The sequence below is a fragment of the Antedon mediterranea genome, chromosome 8 (genome assembly GCF_964355755.1).
Source record: "Antedon mediterranea chromosome 8, ecAntMedi1.1, whole genome shotgun sequence".
NCBI classification, from domain to species: Eukaryota; Metazoa; Echinodermata; class Crinoidea; order Comatulida; family Antedonidae; genus Antedon; species Antedon mediterranea.
The window spans coordinates 10,416,219-10,440,744 of NC_092677.1; the positions used below are offsets into that span (position 1 = coordinate 10,416,219).

A 24,526-nucleotide genomic window follows, 5' to 3' on the forward strand; every position below is an offset into this window, starting at 1 on the left:
TCAGCCTGTTCACAGGTTTAATTTAAATACAATAACTGTAATTTAAAGAACACTAACAACAGACAACAGGTCATGGCTATCTGTATGGGATCTATATGTCTATATTAATTACAGTATTATTGTAATTATAATAACACTAAACCATTTTGAGGAATGGGAGTGTGATCACTCACTTAACACTCTTTGAATGCCCTTGAGTATGATTTACAACAAGATACAAACAGCACACCAGCAAATTTCTATAGGCAAGGTCTGACTCGAAAATTACAGGAAATTTATTTATCTCATTCTAAACTGACTGATTAAGCTGGGACACATTTTAATACCCTTTTTATCGTTCTGCTGTGTTTTTTATAACATTAAACAATGTGTTTTTAGACAGATTTCTGTCTGCACAATCAATTCTCTACGTCTCAATCGGTTTACAGAGTCATCATCATTAATTAAATAACTACTGTGGTGCTTGTTTAATTAATAATTCTCCTATTGAATAACACATTATTCCTTCATTGTTTGATGTTATTATTCGGCAAGTTATTAAAGACATCCTTTGAAAATCATGTAACTTTATTTGGCAGACATGCAGAGAAAGTATTATTTTGAAAAAGTGCTCTTGACTGCGAGCCAAAAATGATTTTTTCCTGTTGGCGATATCTCCAGGGGGAAGTATATCCTCAGTCTTACTCTCAGTCTCATTAATATGCTCAACAAAAAGCTACTGTAGGCCTACAGTACATTTATACTACAGTACTACAATGTTGCCTATAGTTCTATAATTAGCAAAAGTTTAATGGAACTAATCGGAAATACAGTTGAACCCTCCCTTGGGACATCTGCAATCAGGTCAGGGGACACCTCTACTACATTTATTAAGGTGAAATATAAAATATGAACAAATTATTATAAAATTTACCTTTCATTCAAAACAACTTTACTTTTAAATATCAAAGTTACAGTATTAATTGTATGTAGTGAAAATGTCTAGGCCCTAGCCTAGAGTAGATATTATTAGCAGCCTAGACAGTAGCCTAAACCTAAGCAATTTGGGGAAATAATAGCAACTGGAAGATATTGTATAACTAATTTTGATTGAGGCTAACTAACTACCAGGGCCTATTGCCTACAATAATTGCTCTAATGTGCTAACAAACTAGGCATGATGTAGCCTATGAATAATCAATCAATCAGCAGAGTTGACAGTTCATTCATTATATTAAATGATTGATATATATTCCTTTCTTAATTCATTATTCTTACTACTTTACTTACACAATAATTGTATGTATATGAAAGACTCGGCATTACGCTCCATTCCAAACAACACGTTAACCAATGCATTGGTAGCAATGATAAAAACCTATAGGCCAGACATTTTGAAATCGTCTGCCTAGCACTCAAACAACATGAAATGCTCATTCACCGATATGATGTTGAGCTAGCCAGCTGATGGGTAGGATTTCCTGGCCTTGGAGGAGTCAAGACTCATTCAACCCTGTCTACATTTCACAGCAGACCAAATCTTGATTCCAGCCTGGCATTCGGTGCTAAAATAGTAATTCAATACAGAATTATAACCTGTATATTTCATCCATTTATGAATTCCTGTCTGCCTGAAATATAGTCGATACTTTCGCTACAATCCTCTCTCTATATGATGGCTTATTATCGCATTTTATCCCATCCAAAATCCGTTTTTGACCTTCTTTCACGTCTGGCCGATCGGCCCAGACAGGTGATACCATTTAACCAGACAGGAAAACCGCCTAATGATATAACGTACGTACTATCTAAACTATGAATAATTGATTTTGTATTGTAGGTAATCTTGTAAAAAATCTTTATTTAGGATATATTTTTGAAAAACGTAATATTTTACGTTGATACTATCTTCGCGTATCAATTATATTTTTTTTCAAATATTGTGAGACCGTACATTGTTACACCAATAATAATGGAATGTACCGTCAATTATAATCGTATTCAAGGTAATTGGAATATTGGTGGCGCTCTGTGTAGCCATGACAACTATTAGCAACTTAACTTGTGATAAACAAACTAAGTCGATACCAAATACAGTAATTGTAAGCGTGGCAATGTACGCCTAATTCTAAATAATAGTAGATTTTCTATATTATACTGGTTATCAAATCATGGCTGAAAAAATAACGAAGTCAGAGTTGAACTTTGTAGCTCAGGATAAAATTTGGTAAGAATATAATTATAATTGTCATACTTAGCCTATAGCTATAGAGGCCTATATTAGGCTATCTTTAATTTCTTTTTATTTATTGTGTTAAAAAGGGTACACTCACCGACATTATAATAATATTTGTGTTAGAATGGTGTCTAAAATATTAATAATCTTAATAAGTAGATTTTTAAAAATGTTTATCTTTGCTATATTCAGAGAATACCTGAATAAGTTTTATTATACTGTATAATTTTTATTTTTTTTTATATGGTTGTTTTCATTAAAAACTGACAATGTCATCATTTGCACTCTTAAAATTTATCAATTGTCATATCATCACCACATTTTCATCATCAAAAATGAAACTGTCACGTCATCAACTTGTCATTTTCATCATCATAGAAGTATATCATCTTGTCATTTTCATCATAAAAAAAACTGTTAGTCGTAATTAAGTCACAAAATTATCAACATTTTATTTAAAAAAATATGCATTTTTACCCTATAATATGACGACAATATATTTGTAATTTTTCATAGGAAGGATCATATAAGATATGAAATAGTAGCATCACGAAAATGGCCGAAAGAATGGGGTTTTTTAAAAACAAGTTATAGTGACGTAAGTATTATTATAGATTTTTACTTAATTTGAAAATAAAAATGCTTAAAAAAGGAACGACATTTCAACTCCATGATGGGGTGTAAACGTCATTCCTCCATCATGAATTTAGTGCCGTAGCTAGCCACGAGAAATAATTGTTGTTTGGGGATTGCAAGAAAATGGATCAATCTCTGTTCAAGCCACTCAGTTGCCATAATGCCTCTGTGAAATAGTGTCAGGTTAAAACCTTACCAACCACACTGGTGGCTACGGCCTGGGAGTTTCACCATGGGACTGAAATGTTGTTCTATGTTAAGTGATATTTTTCTTTTCAAGAATGTTTATTTTAAGTTTTATATAAACAGTTCTTTCAGACCTAAATTTGTCTTAAAAGGTAAATCAGCATGAAATGGAAATAAACGTTATAACAAAATTACCAGCATGAAATGATTTTTTTTTTAAATTGCTTTTAGTCTAAATATTGATCCAGTAAAAGGGTTGGGTTTGACACGGTGATCCACCAATGAAATCACCAATCTAACAGATAACTCTGCTTATTAATAAATATGTCAATGTTTAAAAAGTCTAGACAAGAATAATTAAATTATTGATGTTTAAATCAGCATACCAAGATTAGTCCAGTTTTCTTTGAAATTTTGATTTGTTTCCAGTGAGCACATCTGCTTGAAATCTAGACAAATTATTATTACATATAATATCCTGCTTTGTGGTTAAATAATATAAATATGTCAAATCATCGGGAATCCAGATGATACCACATTTACCTCCGACGCTCGTTGCGAACGTTTTAAATTTTGCTGCCTCTTTTTTTTGAAGATTTTTGTGTATGAAATTGTTTGTAATTGATGTTTTAAATTTTGTAAAAAAATCCTCAATCCAGCTTTTTTGGCTGCTATGTATTTTATTTGCCTCCGTGAATTGTTTTGATGTTTTTTGAAATAGAAATATAGATACCGAGATATATGAAACACGACCATTGTGGAGTCAACCTACGATAAAAATATACTTTTACAGGATCCAGGATTTTTAATGAGGCAGTGAAAACATAAAATAACTTCTAATATAAGAAAAGTGCTATAATAATAATAATAATAATAATAACTTTTAACCTGAAATCCCAACTGTAAGCATAGCTTTTTTGGGGGTTAAGATAATACAAGAGGGATAAAATAGGTATATGGAGGGTTTCCCCTCTTCTTTTCTGATTGATGAACCTGGTGGTATGTGCCATTTTCTATCACCATTTCTTGAGTCCTAGTGACAAATCACAGATAATTTCTCAAGACAAAATGACAAAAACCAACAAAAAATTAACACTACCAAAACGAAGAACTAATTATAAAAAGAAAAGCCTATCATATAGAGGTGCAAAAATGTGGAATGAAATTAATAATGATCTTAAGAATTGCCAAACCATTTCTGTATTTAAAAAACAAATTATGACAACTTTGTAAAGATATAATGTGTATTTTAATAGATATATTATATCTCTGCCAGTTTTATTTGTAATCTATTGAGTAGTTATTTTAAAGCATAAATGAACATCAAAAACAGTAGTTAAGATTATTTATTAGTATTTATATTTCAGTATAATGTATTGTAGTTTTTTTTTGTAGGTTTTTGTTTGTGAACTTTTTGTTTTTATGCACAGCCTTGCAGAAAAACAACTGCTATAGTTGAGCCAAGTTTTCGTGTTTAAATAAAGCATAAATTATTATTATTTTATTATTATTATTATTACTCCACTACTTGATAAATACAGTTGCAGTAGCTGTAGAACACATTGTGGTGTGGTTGGCTGGTGAACAAATTTGTCGCCTACTGGGACAATGATATTCAATTTGGTATTGGTAAAGCAATTATGTCTAAATAAATATTAAAAATGGATGTCATTCTGCAGATGTTGGATTGGAATAGTTGGATACTTTTGGATATGTCTCTTGTTATTAATGTTTGTATCATTTTATTATGATCTTTTATACTGTGATTTACAAATATGAATTGTGATGAATATAATTCATATATTTATGGCGTTTTGGTATTGGTGTTTTTCTTTATACACAGTTGGATCTTGAATAAATAAAAAACAAAAAATAACAAAACTAATTTACACATTCAAGTTAGATGTCCATATTGGTGCAGTGATTTTCGCAATAAAAAGGAACAATCTCTGTTCAAGTCACAGGGTTGTCAAAGGCCTCTGTGAAAAAGTATTCAGGTTGAAACCTTACCAACCATACTGGTGGCTACGGCCCTGTTGTGGCTGTTGGGCTAAACAAAATACAGGTTTACATTCAAAACAATATTCTATAGTACATTATTTTTGTTTGTTTTCAGCAAATAATGTTACTATAAGTCTAGTATGTGTTCCAGACAGAGTTTTGTCTTAATATTAGTAAAAAGATAAATATTTTGGTACATATGGCATTTCATATGTATACTACTTGAGCTTGGAAAAATCGAAATAAAAAAAAATAAATCAAATAAACAATGAATACAGACTTGGGGCAAGTCTACTATAAGTCCAAACAAGAATTAAATTTAGTTTTTATTTAGAACATTATAACTGCCATTTTCTTTACTCTTCTAAGGTGGAGATATTTATCACAACAACATATTCATTCAATTATCGAATACTAGAGAATTCCATGCCGAGTAAAAGGACTTTCGTTTATTAACCCATATGATTTCACATTAAGCCAAGTCGTCATGCCCACAGGGCAGGATTAATGCACTATATTCACATGTAACATTAATACCATCCAATTTAAGCATTTTTATTTAAGGGAAGTGGAGTACAATCAACCAATACGTGACAAATTAATTTAACATACGTAACAGATGATACGTAATAAATGCTTTTGGATATATATATATATATATATATATATATATATCTAAATGTTAATTTTTTAAATTACATTATATTTTGAGAAAACAATATGATATGTAAAGCTCTGTCTACACTATAAAACTAGTTTGATAGCCCAAATATGGTAGTGATATACCCAAATATGGTAGTGATATGACATCATCATGTCTACATATGGGCACAAATTTTTTTGTCACATAAAGTTTAATAGTGTAGACAAAGCTTTATATGTCTGAAAAGCAGGGTTAGCTTTACTAACAGCAAAGCTCTAAAACTTTATGTGACAAAAAAAAATTGTGATGATGTCATATCACTACCATATTTGAGCATATCACTACCATATTTGGGCACATCACACTTTCTTGTCAAACTAGTTTGTAGACAGAGCTTAAGTTAATATTTAAACAAATTTCTCAAGACATGCATTTGAGTAGTGGTGACTTTTTTCACTCAAAGGTTTTGACTGTTTCACCAAATATAGTAGAAAATATATTTTACATCATCATGCTATTAATATAAAAAAAACAAAAATTTACTGTATTTTGATTTATTATACGAGAAAAAATAGTAGTAGGAATATATGAAATAACTCTAAGCTGATTTATTATAAAATTACATTAGTTTAAAGTTCAAATTAGTTCTAAAGCCACATTCACTAAGTTTTGGGTCAATTTATAATCATTTTTTTTGTATCTATATTAAAATTTATAGTTTGCAGACAGTCAAGGTTTAAGTGCTGAAAACTTGCAGAAAATAAAACTAATATTAATTCTGAAGCAGATGTAATAGTCTAGACAATTACCATAATTAATGACATATGTAGCATTTAACTATTAATTCATTAGGTTATAAGCAATATGATTTTATTGTAAGCCTAGCATTTCTATTGTTTGCATGTGGTAAACCAATTTCTGTAATGTTACTGCAGTTACTGCAAGTCACATGAAAGAAAATTGTTTTGTTTGTTTTCAAGTCTCAGCTTACACAAAAAAAAGAATGTTACTGCAATTAAACGCAAGCTCTGTCTGAAAAAAAAAACCCAATAATTAGAAAAACAAAGCTAAACAATTAAAATTATAACATTTAATGTAATACAAACAATGTAATGAAATACATCTGTATAAATACTGATTAAAGAATTTTGTTTAAATAAGTAAAATAAAATTTCATTTAAAATGAGCAAACCTGAAGTAATAAGAGTTCAAATTTCAGATTAAAATTCGAAAAATTGCCTGAACATCAAATAATCGGTCATGTAGAATTGTCTAAACTTTATGCTAATTTTGTAAATGTCATGGGTCATGTGACTGCTGTAATGTTTATGTTTAAGAGATAATATCAAGAAAGATGTTCTATGCATCATTTCACATCAAACCCCTAACCTGGTAACCTATGCTTGTAAACTGCGAGTGTGCATTCTATCTCAATTTTTACTGTAGTAGCTGCCAATACATTAGCCTACACAGTAGGCTACGTCCATAGGCTACCACGTTGAATTTCCTCTATAGCGCTGGGGAAGTAAATACAGTATGTTCGTTTAAAAAAAAAATTGAAATGCAGCTATGTTGTTTTGTGAATTACATTAAAAAAAAACTATATAAAAATCTGAGAACCCTAATGTACATTAGATAGACTTTCCACCGCTTCATGCAAGCCCGGGTTTCAACAAACTCACACAGTAAATTTGCATAACTAAGCCTAGCTTATGACGATTTTAGCTCCTTTTGTTGAAAAGAGTGTCCTGTTGTAAGAAAAAAGACTCCCCATCACCCCCACCCTTATAAACATCCTGCCTACACGCTTGTCACATGTCTTTTATTTTCGAGGCACCAGGTTTTAAGACCGCATTAAGCTGTGCAACAGTAGTGGTGCAAAACAGAGTGCTATTTTTATAGGGGTTCTTTTTTTTTTAAACAAAAACTGCTCTAAGCTATAATTAGGCCTCTACCACCATTCTTATGTAGTCTCTAGTTTGAAGAGGTCACTTTAGAAGGTAGGGGTGTGGAGCAGTTTGTAGAAGGTAGGGGTGTGGAGCAGTTTGTAGAAGGTAGGGGTGTGGAGCAGTTTGTAGAAGGTAGGGGTGTGGAGCAGTTTGTAGAAGGTAGGGGTGTGGAGCAGTTTGTAGAAGGTAGGGGTGTGGAGCAGTTTGTAGAAGGTAGGGGTGTGGAGCAGTTTGTTTAAAGTTTGGGGTTTGCTGTGTAGCATTTACTCTAAAAGATCCGAAAAAATAAACCCTCTATAATAATACAATGCATCATGTAAATACATATAAGTTAAAGGGGAAGAATCATGCACCTTATGACATCCTAAAACAACAAAAATAAAACAAAGAGCAAAGATTAGAATTGACATAAATCACAAAACTTGGCATTTCCTTATTACAACTTGTTTAATCATGCCATGTAATATATGTTTACACTTTGTCTAGACAAGGCTTATATAATTCCTTGAAAACTATTACAACAACCAAAACATATTGTATAATTCATTGAATAAAAATTAATGATTGACTTAATATTTGTGACAGTCTATACCATATATGGTAATACTGGATTTAGACAACCTTTAGTTACATAATAATATATGATGAATTCAAATAAAACCCATACATATGATGAATACATATTACATCAACCTGAACTAAACATTCTAAAACAATTCTAATATATTTATTTATAAATAATTAATTGAATAAAATAAGAATAAGAATATCACTAAACATTCTAAAATAAATATATTTATTAATTTAATTACTGATTTACTTTTTCTTGATACTGAGGACACTTAAATTTTTAATTCCCATGTGATTAAAATGTCATAAATATAGGAAGGCCAACTTTTAATAGATCAGTCTTCCACTAGGTTGTATATTACTGAAATTCTTTATTCAACAGTCGCATTAAATATTGTAATACTAATAATATAATACTGTACAGTTGAACATTGAAAACAATAAATTACTGAGACTAGAATCTTTATTCAACACTTATACGTATGCCGTAGGCATCTAGGTGAACATGAGCTTGCATGTTTCTCCTTTTAGCCTCTTGTTGTCTCCACTCTTCATTAACCTTTAAACTAATTGTCTGGTACGCGCTACAACTGCTGCTTCAGGGGAGGATCCAGCATTTGTTTGCCGGGGTGGATATGACCATTCTTTTGAGTTAAAGGAGGTGATCCTTTCACCTACCCGTAGATCCACTGTGCGCATAAACAATTTTCTATAACTGGTTTTCAGTTTTATTAAAATCAACATGTCATGGACAAATGTGGTACAGTAGTTAAAGTCTCATGGATAGTTTGCAATAGGTTGATAATAGTACAGTAATGATAATAATATTCGTTACCAGATTATAATCCAACAGTCTAGACACATTATACTCATTATTTCTTGATTAATATTTATGCTTATTTTTCATGACATCAATGAACATTTATACAGGAAATGATGTTTCGTATTTTTTCCAATTTTATAGATATAAAATCATAACTTCCTTTTTGTTCATATGACTATTATTTCCGAACATCAGGATGTGTCGTAAATGATAATGGTATCGTTTCTTGCATCCTTGATTTGTCGCTCACACATGAAATTATTTGAAACACTTTATAAAAATGACAATGTATACATCCTTCCAATTAAAACCCTTTCCTTTTATTATTATTAGAAATGTCAATGCATGAAATTCCATTTGTTTTTTACAGCTTGTTAAAGATGAGATAACAAAAACAGAAAGGGAAAAGATCCAGCTTCCTGCTGCTCTAACGCTTCCACCTATTACTCCAATATCCAGATACATCACGGTTCATCCGTCACCAAAGCCATTCCCGCAAACGACGAGCTCGGAGGTTGGATGGCGCTCATCGTGTCCCCAACACAGCTTAGAAAAATATGGAAAATATGCAAGGCCTAAGGGAGGTCTGATCAAAGCATTCAAGTGGCCTCCTGAAGCTATCATCTAAAAAAGCAATATTTTATGGAATTTTATTAGTTTGGTCTTGCAGCAATTAAGTACCAACTTTTAGATTAAACTGACTGTAAAAATAATATCAAGAGGAGACACTTATTGCATGCTGCCTGTTTGCAGTGAAATATTTGTGGTGTGTAGGCCTACCCAAACAACCTCTGACTAAAACCGGACCACTTCAGCACGGAAAGAGTGGCACTGATTGGGTAAGGGTGTCAGTGTTTACATCATGAACAACTACCCCTTCTCTATAGTTTAGCAGACAGCCCGCCAAGATATCAATTTTTAAATGAATAGAACTTGAACTGAAAAAGGTTAACAAAATATTAATATATATTAACATTTAAAGAAATTATATATAAAAAGTGAATAAAACTTGAACGCACAAAAGTGGGTGGAGGAGGGGTTCGATTTCTCTCTACCACAACCCCTGTTTAGTGCCCCTCAATGCCTGCCACAGACAGATTGCCATGCCCCTGAACATACAGTAATAATACACTTGAAAACAGATCAATATCCCTATTCCCTATGTAGAACAAGACATACATTGGTCACATTAATCAATACTAACTATGCATTCATTATTAAATTTTAAGGGAATAAATAATTGTGTATTGGAGCAATAGTATTTAATTTTGTAAAGTACAGTACAGTAAATAATAATTACATGTGTGGGGGGAGTTGTTTAAAGTAAATAAGATTAATGAATGTTATGTGTTTTATTTTTTTATCGAGTATTTCAATTCCTGAATCTTTTTGTTCAATTTGAAATATGCTTGTAAAAACCAAGATGTAGCAAACAAAATAGTAGGTTCTCCACTTTGTAGACAGTTGACATGTATAAAATAATGGTGAATATAGTTTCTGCTTTTAGAGGTCAAGTTTGAGACACCCAAATTCAGGGAACCTTTTCCTGTTAAATTAACAAGAGGAATGAACATGAAGACCAATTCTTATTTAGGGGACACCCATAAGTCTAATTGATCAAACTTAAGTAAGCTTCCATTCATGTTTTGATAAATAAACACTGCTTAACTATAAAACTTAAACAAAAGAAAATATAAATGCCAGCCCACGTCTAATTCCTGAATCCTTTTTTTTTTTAAATGGCAGAATTAACATTAAACCTTTCCTAAATACAGTAGAACTTCTACTACATGGAAACCCTTTGGTAGGCTTACCCAACAAAGTGTCCCTTTAAGGGGTGTCCTCTGAGTAGGGGTTGGCAGTAGTGTATAAATTGTTCCTTGTCACAGTGTCCCCTTAATAGGAGTGTCTCAAAGGAAAGCTTCTACTGTAATAGAAATTTGTGCACGCAAGTTAAATAAGTTTATAATTTGTTCCTCTATTAAATACTTCCCACTAGGAAGCAAACAAAAAGATACCTTGGCATATGGAGTATTCCCAAAGTAATATATTCTGAAATTAAACTATAAAAAGCAAAAAGAAAAAGCAATATACTGTATGTATATTTAAATTTGGAGAACAAAGCAATATGAACAACAATTATTTTATATGGCTGTTGATTGTAAAATATGAAATAATAAAAGCACAGTTGTGTACTTGATTGTCAACATCATCGTGTTTGCTTTAAGTGCGTTTTACTGGTCCAAAACAAATAGATTTTAACATTGTATGCAAAGCTATGGAAACAAAACAAATTAATTTTATAAATCAAACATAATGGTGTGCATCATAAGCAATCTTAATAGAATCCATTTTTTCAATCCAAGTTTTTTTTTGTATCAGTTGAAAGGGGAGAGTATTTTTATGATTTGAAAGATTGACAGAACCGTCTATTAACAAATGAAACCCCATTCAACTATATAGCACACTGGTCTAAAGCTCTGTCAAAAAAGTTTGACAAAAAAAGGTGTGATGTCCCCAAATATGGTAGTGATATGCCCAAATATGTTAGTGATATGACATCATCATGTCCATATATGGGCACATCACATTTTGTCACATAAGGTGTAGACAGAGCTTTAAGTAAACCGAAGTAAATTTTGTTTGTTTCAACGAGGCTAACCCTATAATTTTGTTTCCATAGTGGTCCCTGGCATATAAAGAACAAATCTTAATTAACAAGCAAATGTTGATTAAATCATAAGTTGCATTTCCAATGTCCTTTAATTAATTTGCTGCTTACATTTTAATTATTATAGAAATATTCTAAAGCATTCAGTTTAATACAATAATACACACTGCATTAATCCCCTAATTTAGGCTAACTTCAGAACCAAGACGTTGGTTACATTGTCAATCAAATCTAAGTTTAATCCCACCTATTATTGTACTCCTCCCCAGACTACAGTATACTCGTGTCATAAAGGGTCATTATATCATTATATTGCCTGTATCTCAATTTTACATGCAATTTCCTTGTTGTTTGCTATATCAAAAGTATTAAAGTTTGATGTCCTTAAAATCAATCTGGCATGCCATACTGTATCTAACATCATCTTAATTTGATATTTCTATGACGATGACGATTATAAATTATCTGTACGTTTTCAATGGATATTTGTGTAACATTTATGAGTATGTTATTAATACAACAGCTTGTCTCTTTGGAGGAGGCGGGCGAGACAAGAAGGAAATTAAGCATTCATTTAGCAATTAGGATCAGACAGACAGGTGAAGTGGTTAAGGGAGAATATTTTTGTAAGTAAAGGTAAATTCATGGCGTTCTTACCTGATGATGTAACAAACAACTTTGTGTAAAAGAAAAATAATTACTGAGTTTTGTCTGTGTCTGTGGGGATAGAAGAAGTACTCCTGGTTCCACATAAAATAAAAAGAAAGAAAATATTTTACATTATACATTCATTCTAAAAAAAACAAGGACAATTTTCGAGAGTCCAGAATAATTCTGGAGAGTCTAGGACAATTCTGGAAAGTCCAAGACAAATCTGGAGAGTTCAGGAAAATTCTGGAGAGTTCAAGACAATTCTGGAGAGTTCAAGACAATTCTGGAGAGTCCAAGACAATTCTGGAGAGTCCAGGACAATTCTGGAAAGTCCAAGACAATTCTGGAGAGTCTAAGACAATTCTGGAGAGTACAGGACAATTCTGGAGAGTCCAGGACAAATCTGGACAGTCCAGGACAAATCTTGAGAGTCCAGGACAATTCTGGAGACAAAATATACTTATTTAAATTCATTAGGCCATTAAAGTACTGATGTACTTTTTCACAAAAACTAGACACAGACAATGATATTTTTAGATTTTATTTCACAAACCTGAATTTTATCTGTTATGAACAGATAAGAAGTACTATCATAAATGTTACAAATTTCGATGAAAAAGAACCCTATCTTTATAAATATAATACGCTTGAAACCATAAACGCACATTGATTGTTGTACTGCTCTTGAAAGACCCATAAGTACAGAAATTAACTATTTTGCTGCTAGATTTTTTCATAACCATAATAACAACGTTGATTTATTTACACATTCGTTCATGAATGATGCATATATTATTGTTCATTTTAACAAATATTTACAATTTATACAATTATATTATAGAAATATATTTTATACATATAAACAGATTCTGTAATGCCTTTTATTTTAAAGAGCCATATGTACCCTAATTATCGGCAAATCAAAATATAAACAGACTTCAGTTTCAAAACTTAATTAATTTTTTTGTATTACCTCGGTATAATAATTTTATGGCACGCAACTTGACACCTGTTGAGTAAAAAAGTCTTCCTGATAAGCGCTTATTCGACTGGCGCATCAGGAAAAACAAAAGGTTGCTATTATCAAATAATGATATGCTGTTTTCATAATGAATCTTACAGTAAGTAGTAAAGTATAACCTTTGACATCTTAAAAATGTGTAGTTTTTGAAAATTTGCATACCGAGGTACAGGTATTTTAAATGTTAGTCTCAAAGATTGCTTGCCATCACATGGTGGTAGGTTTTTTTGTCTTATTGAAATCTCACGATTAGCAGCTAAGTGGTCTAGTTGCTAAAACACGTTTCGGAAATAATTGTTCTTTAAATATTTGCATTAGATCATTTTATGTATAGCATGTGCTCGTTGTTATCTACAAAACACATTCTTCATTTGCGAATCCTTTAAGTCAGATTTTTTTTTATTTGTAAGAACATCATAGTTAACATAGCGCAAACAAAATTGAAAGAAAAATTGTCTAGAACTTAAGTGTTTAAATCCAGACAATCAAAGTAGTCGTCACGATGTCTTCCGTCTATCCCTACTTTACCTGTGTCTGTATTGGACCATTCCATTTCTTTCAAAGGGGTGTTAATAATTATGGTAAATTCTGATGTCATAAATAAAAAATATATATTTGTTTGTTTTTTTTTTGCAAATTAGAATTATAATTTGAATAAATTGGAAGCAAATTTATTTTAAATATTCATAAAACTAATTGATTTAAAGTTATTTCAAATAAATATAAGCTAATAATCTATTACAGAAAATGCTCAATCTTTTATAGTTAGAATAACTATTGTATATTGTTAAAGTATACAGTGTACCAGTGCATATACTGTAGCTGTAGTAAGATTTAATTTCTTTACAAAATGTAAAATAATTGTGTTTTATGGAGAACTTTTGAAATAAACCAATAGAGGAACTAACATGATTAAAACAAACTGGGGAAAAAAAATTAGACATTTTAAACTAAACTGTAAAGACAGCCAATAAAAAAAAAATGGTTTTGATATAAATGAAATAAAGTTGATTGTTATTTGTCTAGCCAATTTGACATAATACTTACCTACAATATATCATTTTGAATGAAATGAATGTTTTACTTTGCATTAAAATATTTGAAGTTACTGATAGTTTATGGTAATAGACTCTATCCAATTAATGAGGGGGGGGGGGGGAGGGGTAGATAATTGTTAGAAAACCATTAAAAGGGATTTACACGTGTATGACATGTTCTAACACACATCATTTTGACATTTTTCTGCCAATTTTCTTTTTGTCATTGTCGATAACTTTTGATAATGTCGTTGCTATGCATGCATTTGAACCCAATGTTTCTATTTTGTTTCTGTTGTACAACTACCAAACTATTTATATAGCTCTATATGAGAATGCTTAAATGATCACAGTTAAATCTTTGATCATCGACACGAGTAGGTATAAAATCGTGATTATTTGGTTAAAGAAATTCCAACTTGATACTGAACTAACATTTGAATATGCCTGAGAGGGTAAACTTACTTATCAAGAGATATGTCTAGCAGTAAAAGAATAAAATATGTTAGACAAAGTAAACAAACTAGATATGATACGGATACAGCTGTACAAGCTATGTAATGATAGCGGCATTTATGTGCAGTTGTTAGGCATGTTTATAATGTCAAAGACGTGGGTTCAAATCTAGAATGCTGTAGATATCAAAGACAAGTCAGGCTAACTGAAAGTCTGAAAGGTTACAGATAAAGCTGAACAAGCTATGTAATCATAGCGGAATTTATGTGTAGTTGATATGCTCGTTTTAATGTCATTGTCTTAACTTTGTTATATTTTTACATATTTTTTCCCCTAAACCTTGAAGAAGTACACTTAATCAACTTTCTTAACTATCTTGACTAAAGCAAAATGATTGATAAATACTACCAGTCCAGGTAAAGAAGATGAGAATTGGCAGAAATAGAACTACTTCTTCTGCCAATAGATGACAGAGAAAGGTTATTGCATCTGACATCTTCTACTATAACTTCTGCTTCAATAGTCTTTGTTTGGAGGTCCCACGTTGGTCACTCTTGGGATGTTTAACAGACCAATAGAGATCATCATCCATCCATTTCTCATAGACACATTAGTATGGTACCTGGGGAAAGAACATAAACAATTAAAATGTGTAATCAAAGGGAATAAAATGGCTATGCAACAGGCAAATATTAATTTTTTGTTTACGTAAGCCATTTATTATGGCACGCGACAAAAGATAATATTGGATGATTTGGTCGGCATCGTGAATGGTTAATAAAATTCGCAGGAACATTTACCAACAGCGTTTATGCAATTTATTTGCTTGCTATATATTCATAATTGCAGTGAGTTTTATCCGGAATTGTTGTATATGTTTATATTATTATAATATCCACAGAAACAGCATATTTGTCTTGTCAAGAATAGTCTATTTATAGATCTGTGACATTTATTGTCTCAATTTAAAATGAAAGCAAAAATTCTTATTTGAAAACGTAGGTAACAAAGTAACATACATAATACAGTGTGTAAAAGCTACCTAAGGAGTTGTTCAAATTCAATATATCAACTGACAAAGGTTGCTATATAGATGTGAAAGAAAGCTCATGTGCATTGAATGTTAGTACACTTGTAAACCTATAATCGCATAATAAGATTTCATAGTGGAAATAAGATGTATCAAGAAATTACCTAATATAGTTAGCAGCCCTGCAAAGAAACAAATATATACTATATATATAAATATATACAGCAACAATATCATTTATATATTGACTTTCTAAGGGCTTTACATGCATTTTTAAGGGTTTGTGTTAAATACTTTGATACTGTTACAACACAAATGCAATATATAAAAAAAACTTTGTAGGAACAAAAAACATTCCTTAACGGAATATGCATTACTAGGGTTAGATTGGACATGAACTGTGAAAGTGCCAAGTTAAAAAATGTGCGCTCTCTCACCTCTGCTGAAACTTTACCAGTCATAAAACTTCAGAACCAGACATAGTCTCATAAAACTATGGACGCTGCCAACAGATAAAGCAAAAAATACAGCTTCTTATAATTATATTGTGGTTTAACCTGTGTCTATAGAATTGGAAATCTAAACTGGGGGGTAACGTTCATTTCCTTTTTCCAATGTTGATCATTTGGGATTTATTCAACACGTTTATTTTGGGAATAAACACACCAAAAGAATTAGCGTAACCCTTGAAAACAGATTGATATGTCACTTTCAAGTCATACAAAATCTTCACCTCTTTGAAACGACACGTTGTTCTGTCGTTAACTTTGTACAAAATCTAGATCACTTTGCCTGAAACATTCACAAAAAACAACAAGCAAATGAAATAAGAAAAACAAAATGAAATCCAGGTAGCCATTAAGTATTTGTTTGATTTTATTATTGCAAGTTAGGCTATTTTTATTTATTAGGCCTACTACAGATATTCATACATTTCATGTCGATCAATATGATATATATATACCTATATATAAACACATCAGGCAAAGAACATCAATTCTAAACCGCCCGGTGATATACTGAAATTTAATTAATTAATTTGAAACGATAAAGATGAGGAAATCTTTATCTTTATATATATATATAAGTGATGACCTCCCATACATCTATAACATCATCCAGGCACAGAAAAATAAGAGGGAAGGAAGGAGACAGGGGGGCCATCATCAACAACGTAGTGAAACACAGTGCACAACAACAATGTGGTGATGTCATACTAATGTCATTGGGGACAGTGGGCAATCATCAACAACGTAGTGAAACACAGTGCACAACAACATTGAGGTGATGTCATACTAATGTCATTGGATTAACAACTGTTTATAGATTTAGAAGTTCTCAACAGCATTCATGTTTTAGATTTATTATTTTCTATTATTATTCATTTCAATTCTGTAAATTCTTCACACCTCAACAAATCCATTCATACTGTGTTTTTATTAAAATCTTCTAATGTCATAAACATAATGCTGAAACCAGACAGACTGAAAAGTGATCATAAATTTTGTAATTACTTTTAGAAAGTTAATTAAAATGACGGAAAGAGATAGTACAACAAAAGAGACGAGGATTTAAAACGCTGTCCTGCATTGTGAGTGGAGAATAATGGGAAGCTACAGTAACAATTACATAATGTGAACGTAAAAAGATACCCCATGAGGTCCTTGACTTAGGGTGGCGAGACATGCTGTGGGTAAATCAATAGCACAACACACAGTAGACAGGTATGGATCAATGATATACATGGCCTAGAAAGCGGTTGCGACCAATCAATGAAGTCCCACATCGACAAACTCAGTTTCTCATATAACTCTCTATTGATCCACATAGCTAGCTAGCTATGTTTGTATTTGTTTAAAAGCTGGATCAATATCTTTGTCCTGTAGTGAACCATGAAATAAATGTACCCAATGTTGCAGGTGTGGGGTCTTTAGTATTTCTGGTGTCTGGTTTAACGGATCTCTATCCAGTTTGGCTGGATTAACCGAGATGAAACCCTTATAATTGGCGACAATAACATTTTATGCTCGGTTAACTGTGTTAATTATGTAGACAGCTCTATGATAATAATAGATATATCTTTATACTGAATATATATGTATATTATAATAATATTATAATAACTAAAAATAAAATGTGTACGTGACGAATTGAAATGTATGAATGTTTACAGACTCACTGCTTTACATAAAAAAATTAAAAAAACTTTAATGCTTGTAAATTTGCTCGAGCAAATGAATTCTTTTTTGGAAATCAATATAGTTTTACGGATTACTGATGAACTGTGATATAAGTGTGAAATAACGAAATAGTTTGTGACCCGAGTCTGTCTGGGAGTCCGGTTAGGTTGTCAACATTCTGGTAACCCATGTAATTTCTACTAATTTTGCCAGAAAATAGATAGTTTTTCAAAAGCTGTGTAATGTACTTGGTATCAAGTCTGGGAATGTTCAACTGAAAAATTTGAACCATGATTATAACTGCAATAAACGCACATTTTATAGTGATCATGCACTATGCATAAAATAAAGAGGTTGTTAATTTGATTGTTTTTCTACAAATTCCATTGTGGTATAACGGGTAGTGCTCTAATAACTATCGTTTGAATTCTCTTAGCTCTGTTTAGCTGGGGTTCGAACCTCTACGAAACCCTTTTTTTTTTGATGGAGTAAGAGCAGTTTTCTGTTTGGGCTCATGCCTATTACTTGCTCCTGGCAAGATGAATTGTAAAATGTACTTTATGAACTTTTGCCGAATAAATATTATTATTATTATTATTATTATTAAACCCATTCTAATTATGACACACTTATTTGTGTATCATTGTATTGAATATGCAATGTACAGTACCTCTATACTAACTACTCTTACCACCATGTAATGTCACGACAATAAAACAGATACAACCGCTCTCAAACCGCAGACAAGGGTATCAAAATACGGGTCAGTATGCGGTTAACCACAAACAATTAACTAATATTACTTTTTTATAGTGAAGCCTATTAGGCCCAGACAAAAATAATAAATTTTATAAATACCAGAATGTCAGCTCAGACAGATATCAAACAGATATTGGGAAATGACAGAAGGTAAGTCTCGGATTAAGATAAAATCATTTTAATAAATAGGTCTAAGATTAAGGTCTGAGATTGAGATAAAAATATAGTAAAAAGTGTGGGATTAAGACAAATTAAAAGGTCTGACATTGAAATAAAAATAGAGTATAATAGGTCTGGGATTGAGATAAAAATATAGTATAATAGGTCTGGGATTGAGATAAAAAAATATAGCAAAAAGTATGGGATTAAAAAAATCTGAATAGGTCTGGGATTGAGTTAAAAATATAGTATAATAGGTCTGGGATTGAGATAAAAATATAGAAATAAAGATAAGATTATTTTCTATTACCGAGAGCAGTTCATTGGCAAGTTTATGGTAATATAATTGTTATGTGTGTCATGGTCAAATCAACAGAGTATCAAGGCACCTGAGGAAATGTAGGCAGAGAAACATAAGCAATTACATAATCGAGTTATGCTCTTCCTGGTTGGCAGTAAGCAGGCTCTCACAATTATCACTTTAGACATGTGAAATGGCGCCTAATGCACAACAACATGACAAATGTAAACAGTTCAGTGCATGTAGTTTAAATCTTTTTAAACTTTTGTAAAAATACAAAAAATATTGGAATATATAAAATATATATAATTTGAAACTGAAAGGCAACTAAAACAACCACCCAATAATATACTGGAAATTAATTTATAAATGGTAAAGAGGAAATCTGTGAGAATGAGAAAAGCTGCTAGTAATCAATATTATGAAAGACCCCACTCATCCGTTACATTACTGTTATAACTTAAATAGATCAGGTTTTAGGCTTCGACCTCCAAGAGCAAATCTTTGTAGAACTAGAAAATCCTTCGTTGTAAATAGCATTCATATTTTTAATTCTAATGTAAGACGATAATGCAATTTTTAAATAGTTTTACATCTTTAACAGTTTTTTTATTTTTAACTTTTTATCTTGTATTTTAATCTGTTATAATACTGCACGTTTTAATATTGTTGCAACATTTTTTATGTTTGTTTTTTATTGTTGTTTTAATCTACCAAGCAAGTGAATTTCCATTTTTATGGACAAATAAAATTTCTTGAATCTTGAATCTTGAATCATGCAAGCATTAGACCACTGGGATTTCATGGTATTATTTCTGTATAGTTCTTATTCTATACAAAGTTCAACAACCAATTAAAACAAATGCTAATGATAAGAAACAGTGTTAATTAAAACATATTTTGAACAAAATTAACAAATAAAAATAATCTATTGTATAAAAATTAAAAAAGTAGTTCCAAATGGTAAAGGTTATATAAATATGGAGTACAATTTTTTTTATAATATCAATAATTGTACAACAATTTTTATATGTAAAATCACAGAAAAAAATAAGTAAGACTACAATCACTGCCTAGATTGAATGCCTTTACCAGGTGTTGTAATAATCTAATAATATATTTTAGCCCTAATATAAATAATATCATGGCAACCCATCCTCACTGGGGGTCCCCTTCTCACATCCCGTTTGAACATTATTCATCAGACTTTGTTGTTGCAAAAAGTACAAAGGGTGGCAGACAGCTGACCCATATATGTGTCTGTCTGGAACCATGTGGTTATTGATGGTGATCTCGCCATGTGGAGTGTAATTGGTTCTGTCTGGCATGAGACATCGCACTCCATGAGCATCTCATGAATCGAAAACAGGACTGTTGTCCGTCCTCACATAAATGAAACATACCTGGAGCTTGCTGCACATCACATTCAATGTTCCGTAAACAAGCATGCAAAAATTCGCCAGGGGCTTTTCGGATGTAAGCCAAAAAAAATTTGGAAGTTGTTGATAGAAAATCTATTCAATTACTGGAATATTATAATAGAAAATTACTGTTCCTGGTAGCCTAGTTAGAAGTTGGTATAACATAAATAAACTAACCTAGATATGTAAGTTGGGTTATTAGATTAGATGTAGAGATATGGGTAAAAAATGAAGTATGGATTTTTTTTCAGTTGTTGTCATGGTATAGCTGACACAAAGGAAAATACATTTTAAAGGTTGATTAAGAATTTAGTTAATTTGTATATATTAATTAGACTTTTGATGCAAAATAGCACTAAGATAGCATGGATAGGGTGATGGGGTAACAAAGAACAAACCAGGAAGGAGAAAAATGAACCATGAATGAGAAGAAATAACCCTACATAAGAGGAAGCATAAAGGAAAGAAGGAACCAGGAAGGAAAAGAAGGAACCAGGAAGGAAAAGAAGGAATCATGAAGGAAAAGAAGTAACTCAGTAGAATGAAAAAGGAAGGAAGTGAAATGATAGAAAGAAAAAAAGGAACCAAGAAGGAGAGGAACCATCAGTGAAAGAAGTAACAAGTCAGGAGGGGATCTATAAGAGAAGTAACTCTCCACTAGACGACCTTCCTAATAAAGAGAACAAGAATCTAAATCATAATATAACATAGATTCACACTCAAACTCATATTTAATCTGTCACAATTAAATGTTAAAAGTATTGTGCCTCTTATCTGTTTGATGTCAACATTGTCAAGAGTGCTAAACAATGATGACAACCAACACTATTGTTGTTGAGCAGTATGTACAATGTATCTTTTATTTCAAACATGCAATTTTGAACATTAATCATGATTTTACACAATGTTTGGCAATGTGAAGTGGAGCTATGTGTTGATGGGGTTAGAAGTATTCAAAACACTACAGCTGTCTCTATTTAAATTAACTGAGGTATTTATAAGACGTAGACATGAAGTACCCGGGGAAGAGTTATTGACTCTTTTCTGGTGCATCCGTTCCCCACTATGAACGCTGTCCAAGTTGTAGACTCTGGGCTTAATTTAATTGTAGTTGCTTGGTAGTTCAGTCTCTAAAACATTGGTGACTCTACTTTACAGTAGCAACGGCCACATAATTTTATTAAGCATAGTTAAAAATGTAAGGAAACTAGTGTCTCACAGGCCTGGTAGTTTGATTCAATTAGTGAATGTGCATTAATATGGAGTTTGTAGACTGTAGATGATATTTAATTAAAAACATTACTGTCGGTAGAAATAAATTAACAGAAGTTGAGAAATTATTATTAAAGCATTTGGTTGTGTTTATATTTTCATAAATATTTTGAAAGAAAACACACAAAGTTGATACCTGTATCAAATTTCATGACAACACAAGTATCGGATAACACCTAACAACATGCAGCTTGGAACATTCCCAGCCGTATGAGGGTGCTACAATGAATGTTTTGACAAGCGAAGTAAAATTTGTTTGAAGTTTTGTATTATGCTGACAACTTTGTCATGTAATAAACCAGAAAGACAACTTTGTCATGTAATAAACCAGAAAGACAACTTTGTCATGTAATAAACCAGAAAGACAACTTTGTCATGTAATAAACCAGAAAGACAACTTTGTCATGTAATAAACCAGAAAGACAACTTTGTCATGTAATAAACCAGAAAGACAACTTTGTCATGTAATAAACCAGAAAGACAACTTTTTCAGTTAACTTAGTAAAGATATGGTGGCGAGTGGTAGGTTTTTTTTAAAAAAAGAAAATAAATTTGTTCGTAATATTACACTCAGGGGCGAGATAGAATCCACTTCCCTCTGTTGACAGACTGTAACTTTTTAATAATTAATAATTTAATATGAATCATGTAATTATATAAGAAATAAAGTAACAGTATACAAATATATTAATATCTTTACATTCAATCTTTAATATTTTATGATATAAATACATTTTATAAGCCAATATAAAACCAGAAAATGAGACAATAAGAAGACATTAGAAACAATAAATTAGGAAATTATGGGGACACAAGTGACGAATGCTAGCTTAACGATTAAATCATGTGAACATGTATTAATTTAATTCGTTAAGAGTCTTGCAAAACCCATTTCACGAGCAAAGTAACATTTTATTACCATCAGTCATTTGGAAAAGGGAGCTTAATAAAAGAAAAACCTGTCATTTAGTAGACATTATAAAATGTATTATGTCTGGAAGAAAAAACATTAAAAATGCTTTATGATCTTAGAATGGTCAAACATGAAAAGGATTGGTTTATATGAATGTTAAACAAATGTATTAGGAAAATGCTACTGTTGTTACAACATTGTCTACAAGGGAGAACACTAAACCTATAAAACTGTCTAGAGAACGGTCAGATAAAAATTACAAGAGGCTATTACGTTTGCTTCATGAGAAAACTTTCTAGTTATTATTGATCATGTGAAAATAGTTCTTCTGCAGTTACTGCAGTAACTACATTTTTATTGCAAAAACATTTTATGGTGCTAACACTGTACAAGCTTGCTGAATAAATGCATACAGGTTTAGAAAAAATGTAGTTACTGCAGTAAAATAAATTTTACATGGTCCATTACTAGAATATATATTTTATAAGTTCTGTAGAATTTAAGAACATCTACAAAAACTGTTTTTATTATTTGAGGAAAAACCTCTATTTAGTATATTACGATTTTTGTTTGATGAAACTTGGCAGTTATTATTGCATTTAAAACAAATTGTGCAAAATGTTATAAACATTCTACTATAAAAACTGTTTTATATTTTAAATGGAGAAATAAAAATACTTTGATATTAATACTAATGTTGCAACATTATCGAAATAGTATTTTATACTAGGATTGATTTCAGAATGTTGTGTAGAATTCTACAAACTTTTTAAAGTAATAATCAAAGTTCATTCAAAATCCTATGAGGTTATTACGGAATGTTGTGTGAAACGAACATAGCACTAATATTTTACAAACTTGCAAATGAAGATCAGTGCCAGCCAATCTTATAAGGTTAATTACAAAAGTTGCACAATTACAAATTGTAACAGAATGTAAAGAGTAATGTAAAAAAAGTCAAATTGGAAGGTGTACAATTCCTGAAATTTTATAAAGCACCTGGTTCAAGATCTAAAGAGAAATGAAAGAGGAATGGGAAGAAAAAATCTGACAATATGGAACGCCGTTTACGCAACATTTCGATGATATGAATTTTATGACGCGATATGTGAATGAAATGCATCGATATGAATTAAATGGTGCGATATGAATGAAATGTTTTGAATTGAATGCTTTGAATTGAATATTTTGAATGAAATGTTTTGAATGAAATGTTTTGAATGAAATGTTTTGAATGAAATGTTTTGAATGAAATGTTTGAATTGAATTGAAAAGTCAAACTATTGGTGGCGTATGTCATTCTCGCTCGCGATTATTTTCTCAACCTCTTAGGCCTAAGCCTGGGTACCCTCATCTCCTTTCTTCCACGCTGCCTTTACAGAGAATCCTAACAGACCTGGGTTTGGAAATATGTATTCCAATGTTTCAGGTCTGTTAGAGAGTCTCTGTAAAGGATTCATATTGATGACAGCGTTGAAAGGAGATGAGGGTACCCATGCTTAGGCCTATTAAGAGGTTGAAAAAAAATCGCGAGCGGGAATGACATACGCCGCCAATAGTTTGACTTTTCAATTCAATTCAAACATTTCATTCAAAACATTTAATTCAAAACATTTAATTCAAAACATTTCA

General features: G+C 31.3%; 3 protein-coding genes across 7 annotated transcripts in view; 1 reads left to right on the forward strand and 2 right to left on the reverse strand.

Moving 5' to 3' along the window:
- Positions 1-1,655, reverse strand: part of LOC140056111 (uncharacterized) — a 48,165-nt gene extending 46,510 nt beyond the window's left edge. Inside the window, exon 1 of the mRNA XM_072101367.1 lies at positions 1,270-1,655. Coding sequence (XP_071957468.1) covers positions 1,270-1,312 — 43 coding nt within the window. The 5' untranslated portion in view covers positions 1,313-1,655. The remainder of the gene's footprint in view (positions 1-1,269) is intronic.
- The window catches only part of LOC140056112 (ciliary microtubule inner protein 1-like), a 30,350-nt gene extending 18,264 nt beyond the window's left edge, over positions 1-12,086 (forward strand). The window contains exons 1-3 of one of the 3 annotated variants that reach the window (XM_072101370.1): positions 2,052-2,206; positions 2,732-2,813; positions 9,394-12,082. In XM_072101370.1, coding sequence (XP_071957471.1) covers positions 2,151-2,206; positions 2,732-2,813; positions 9,394-9,651 — 396 coding nt within the window. In that variant the 5' untranslated portion in view covers positions 2,052-2,150 and the 3' untranslated portion in view covers positions 9,652-12,082. Of the gene's footprint in view, positions 1-2,051; positions 2,207-2,731; positions 2,814-9,393 lie in introns of those variants that run through there. The other 2 variants (XM_072101369.1, XM_072101368.1) reach the window with 2 other exon arrangements.
- A 2,107-nt stretch (positions 12,087-14,193) lies between these two features.
- The window catches only part of LOC140056508 (uncharacterized), a 49,464-nt gene continuing 39,131 nt past the window's right edge, over positions 14,194-24,526 (reverse strand). For all 3 annotated transcript variants that reach the window (XM_072101900.1, XM_072101903.1, XM_072101901.1), the window contains one exon: positions 14,194-15,481. The gene's annotated coding sequence lies outside the window, so the exon portion shown is untranslated. The remainder of the gene's footprint in view (positions 15,482-24,526) is intronic.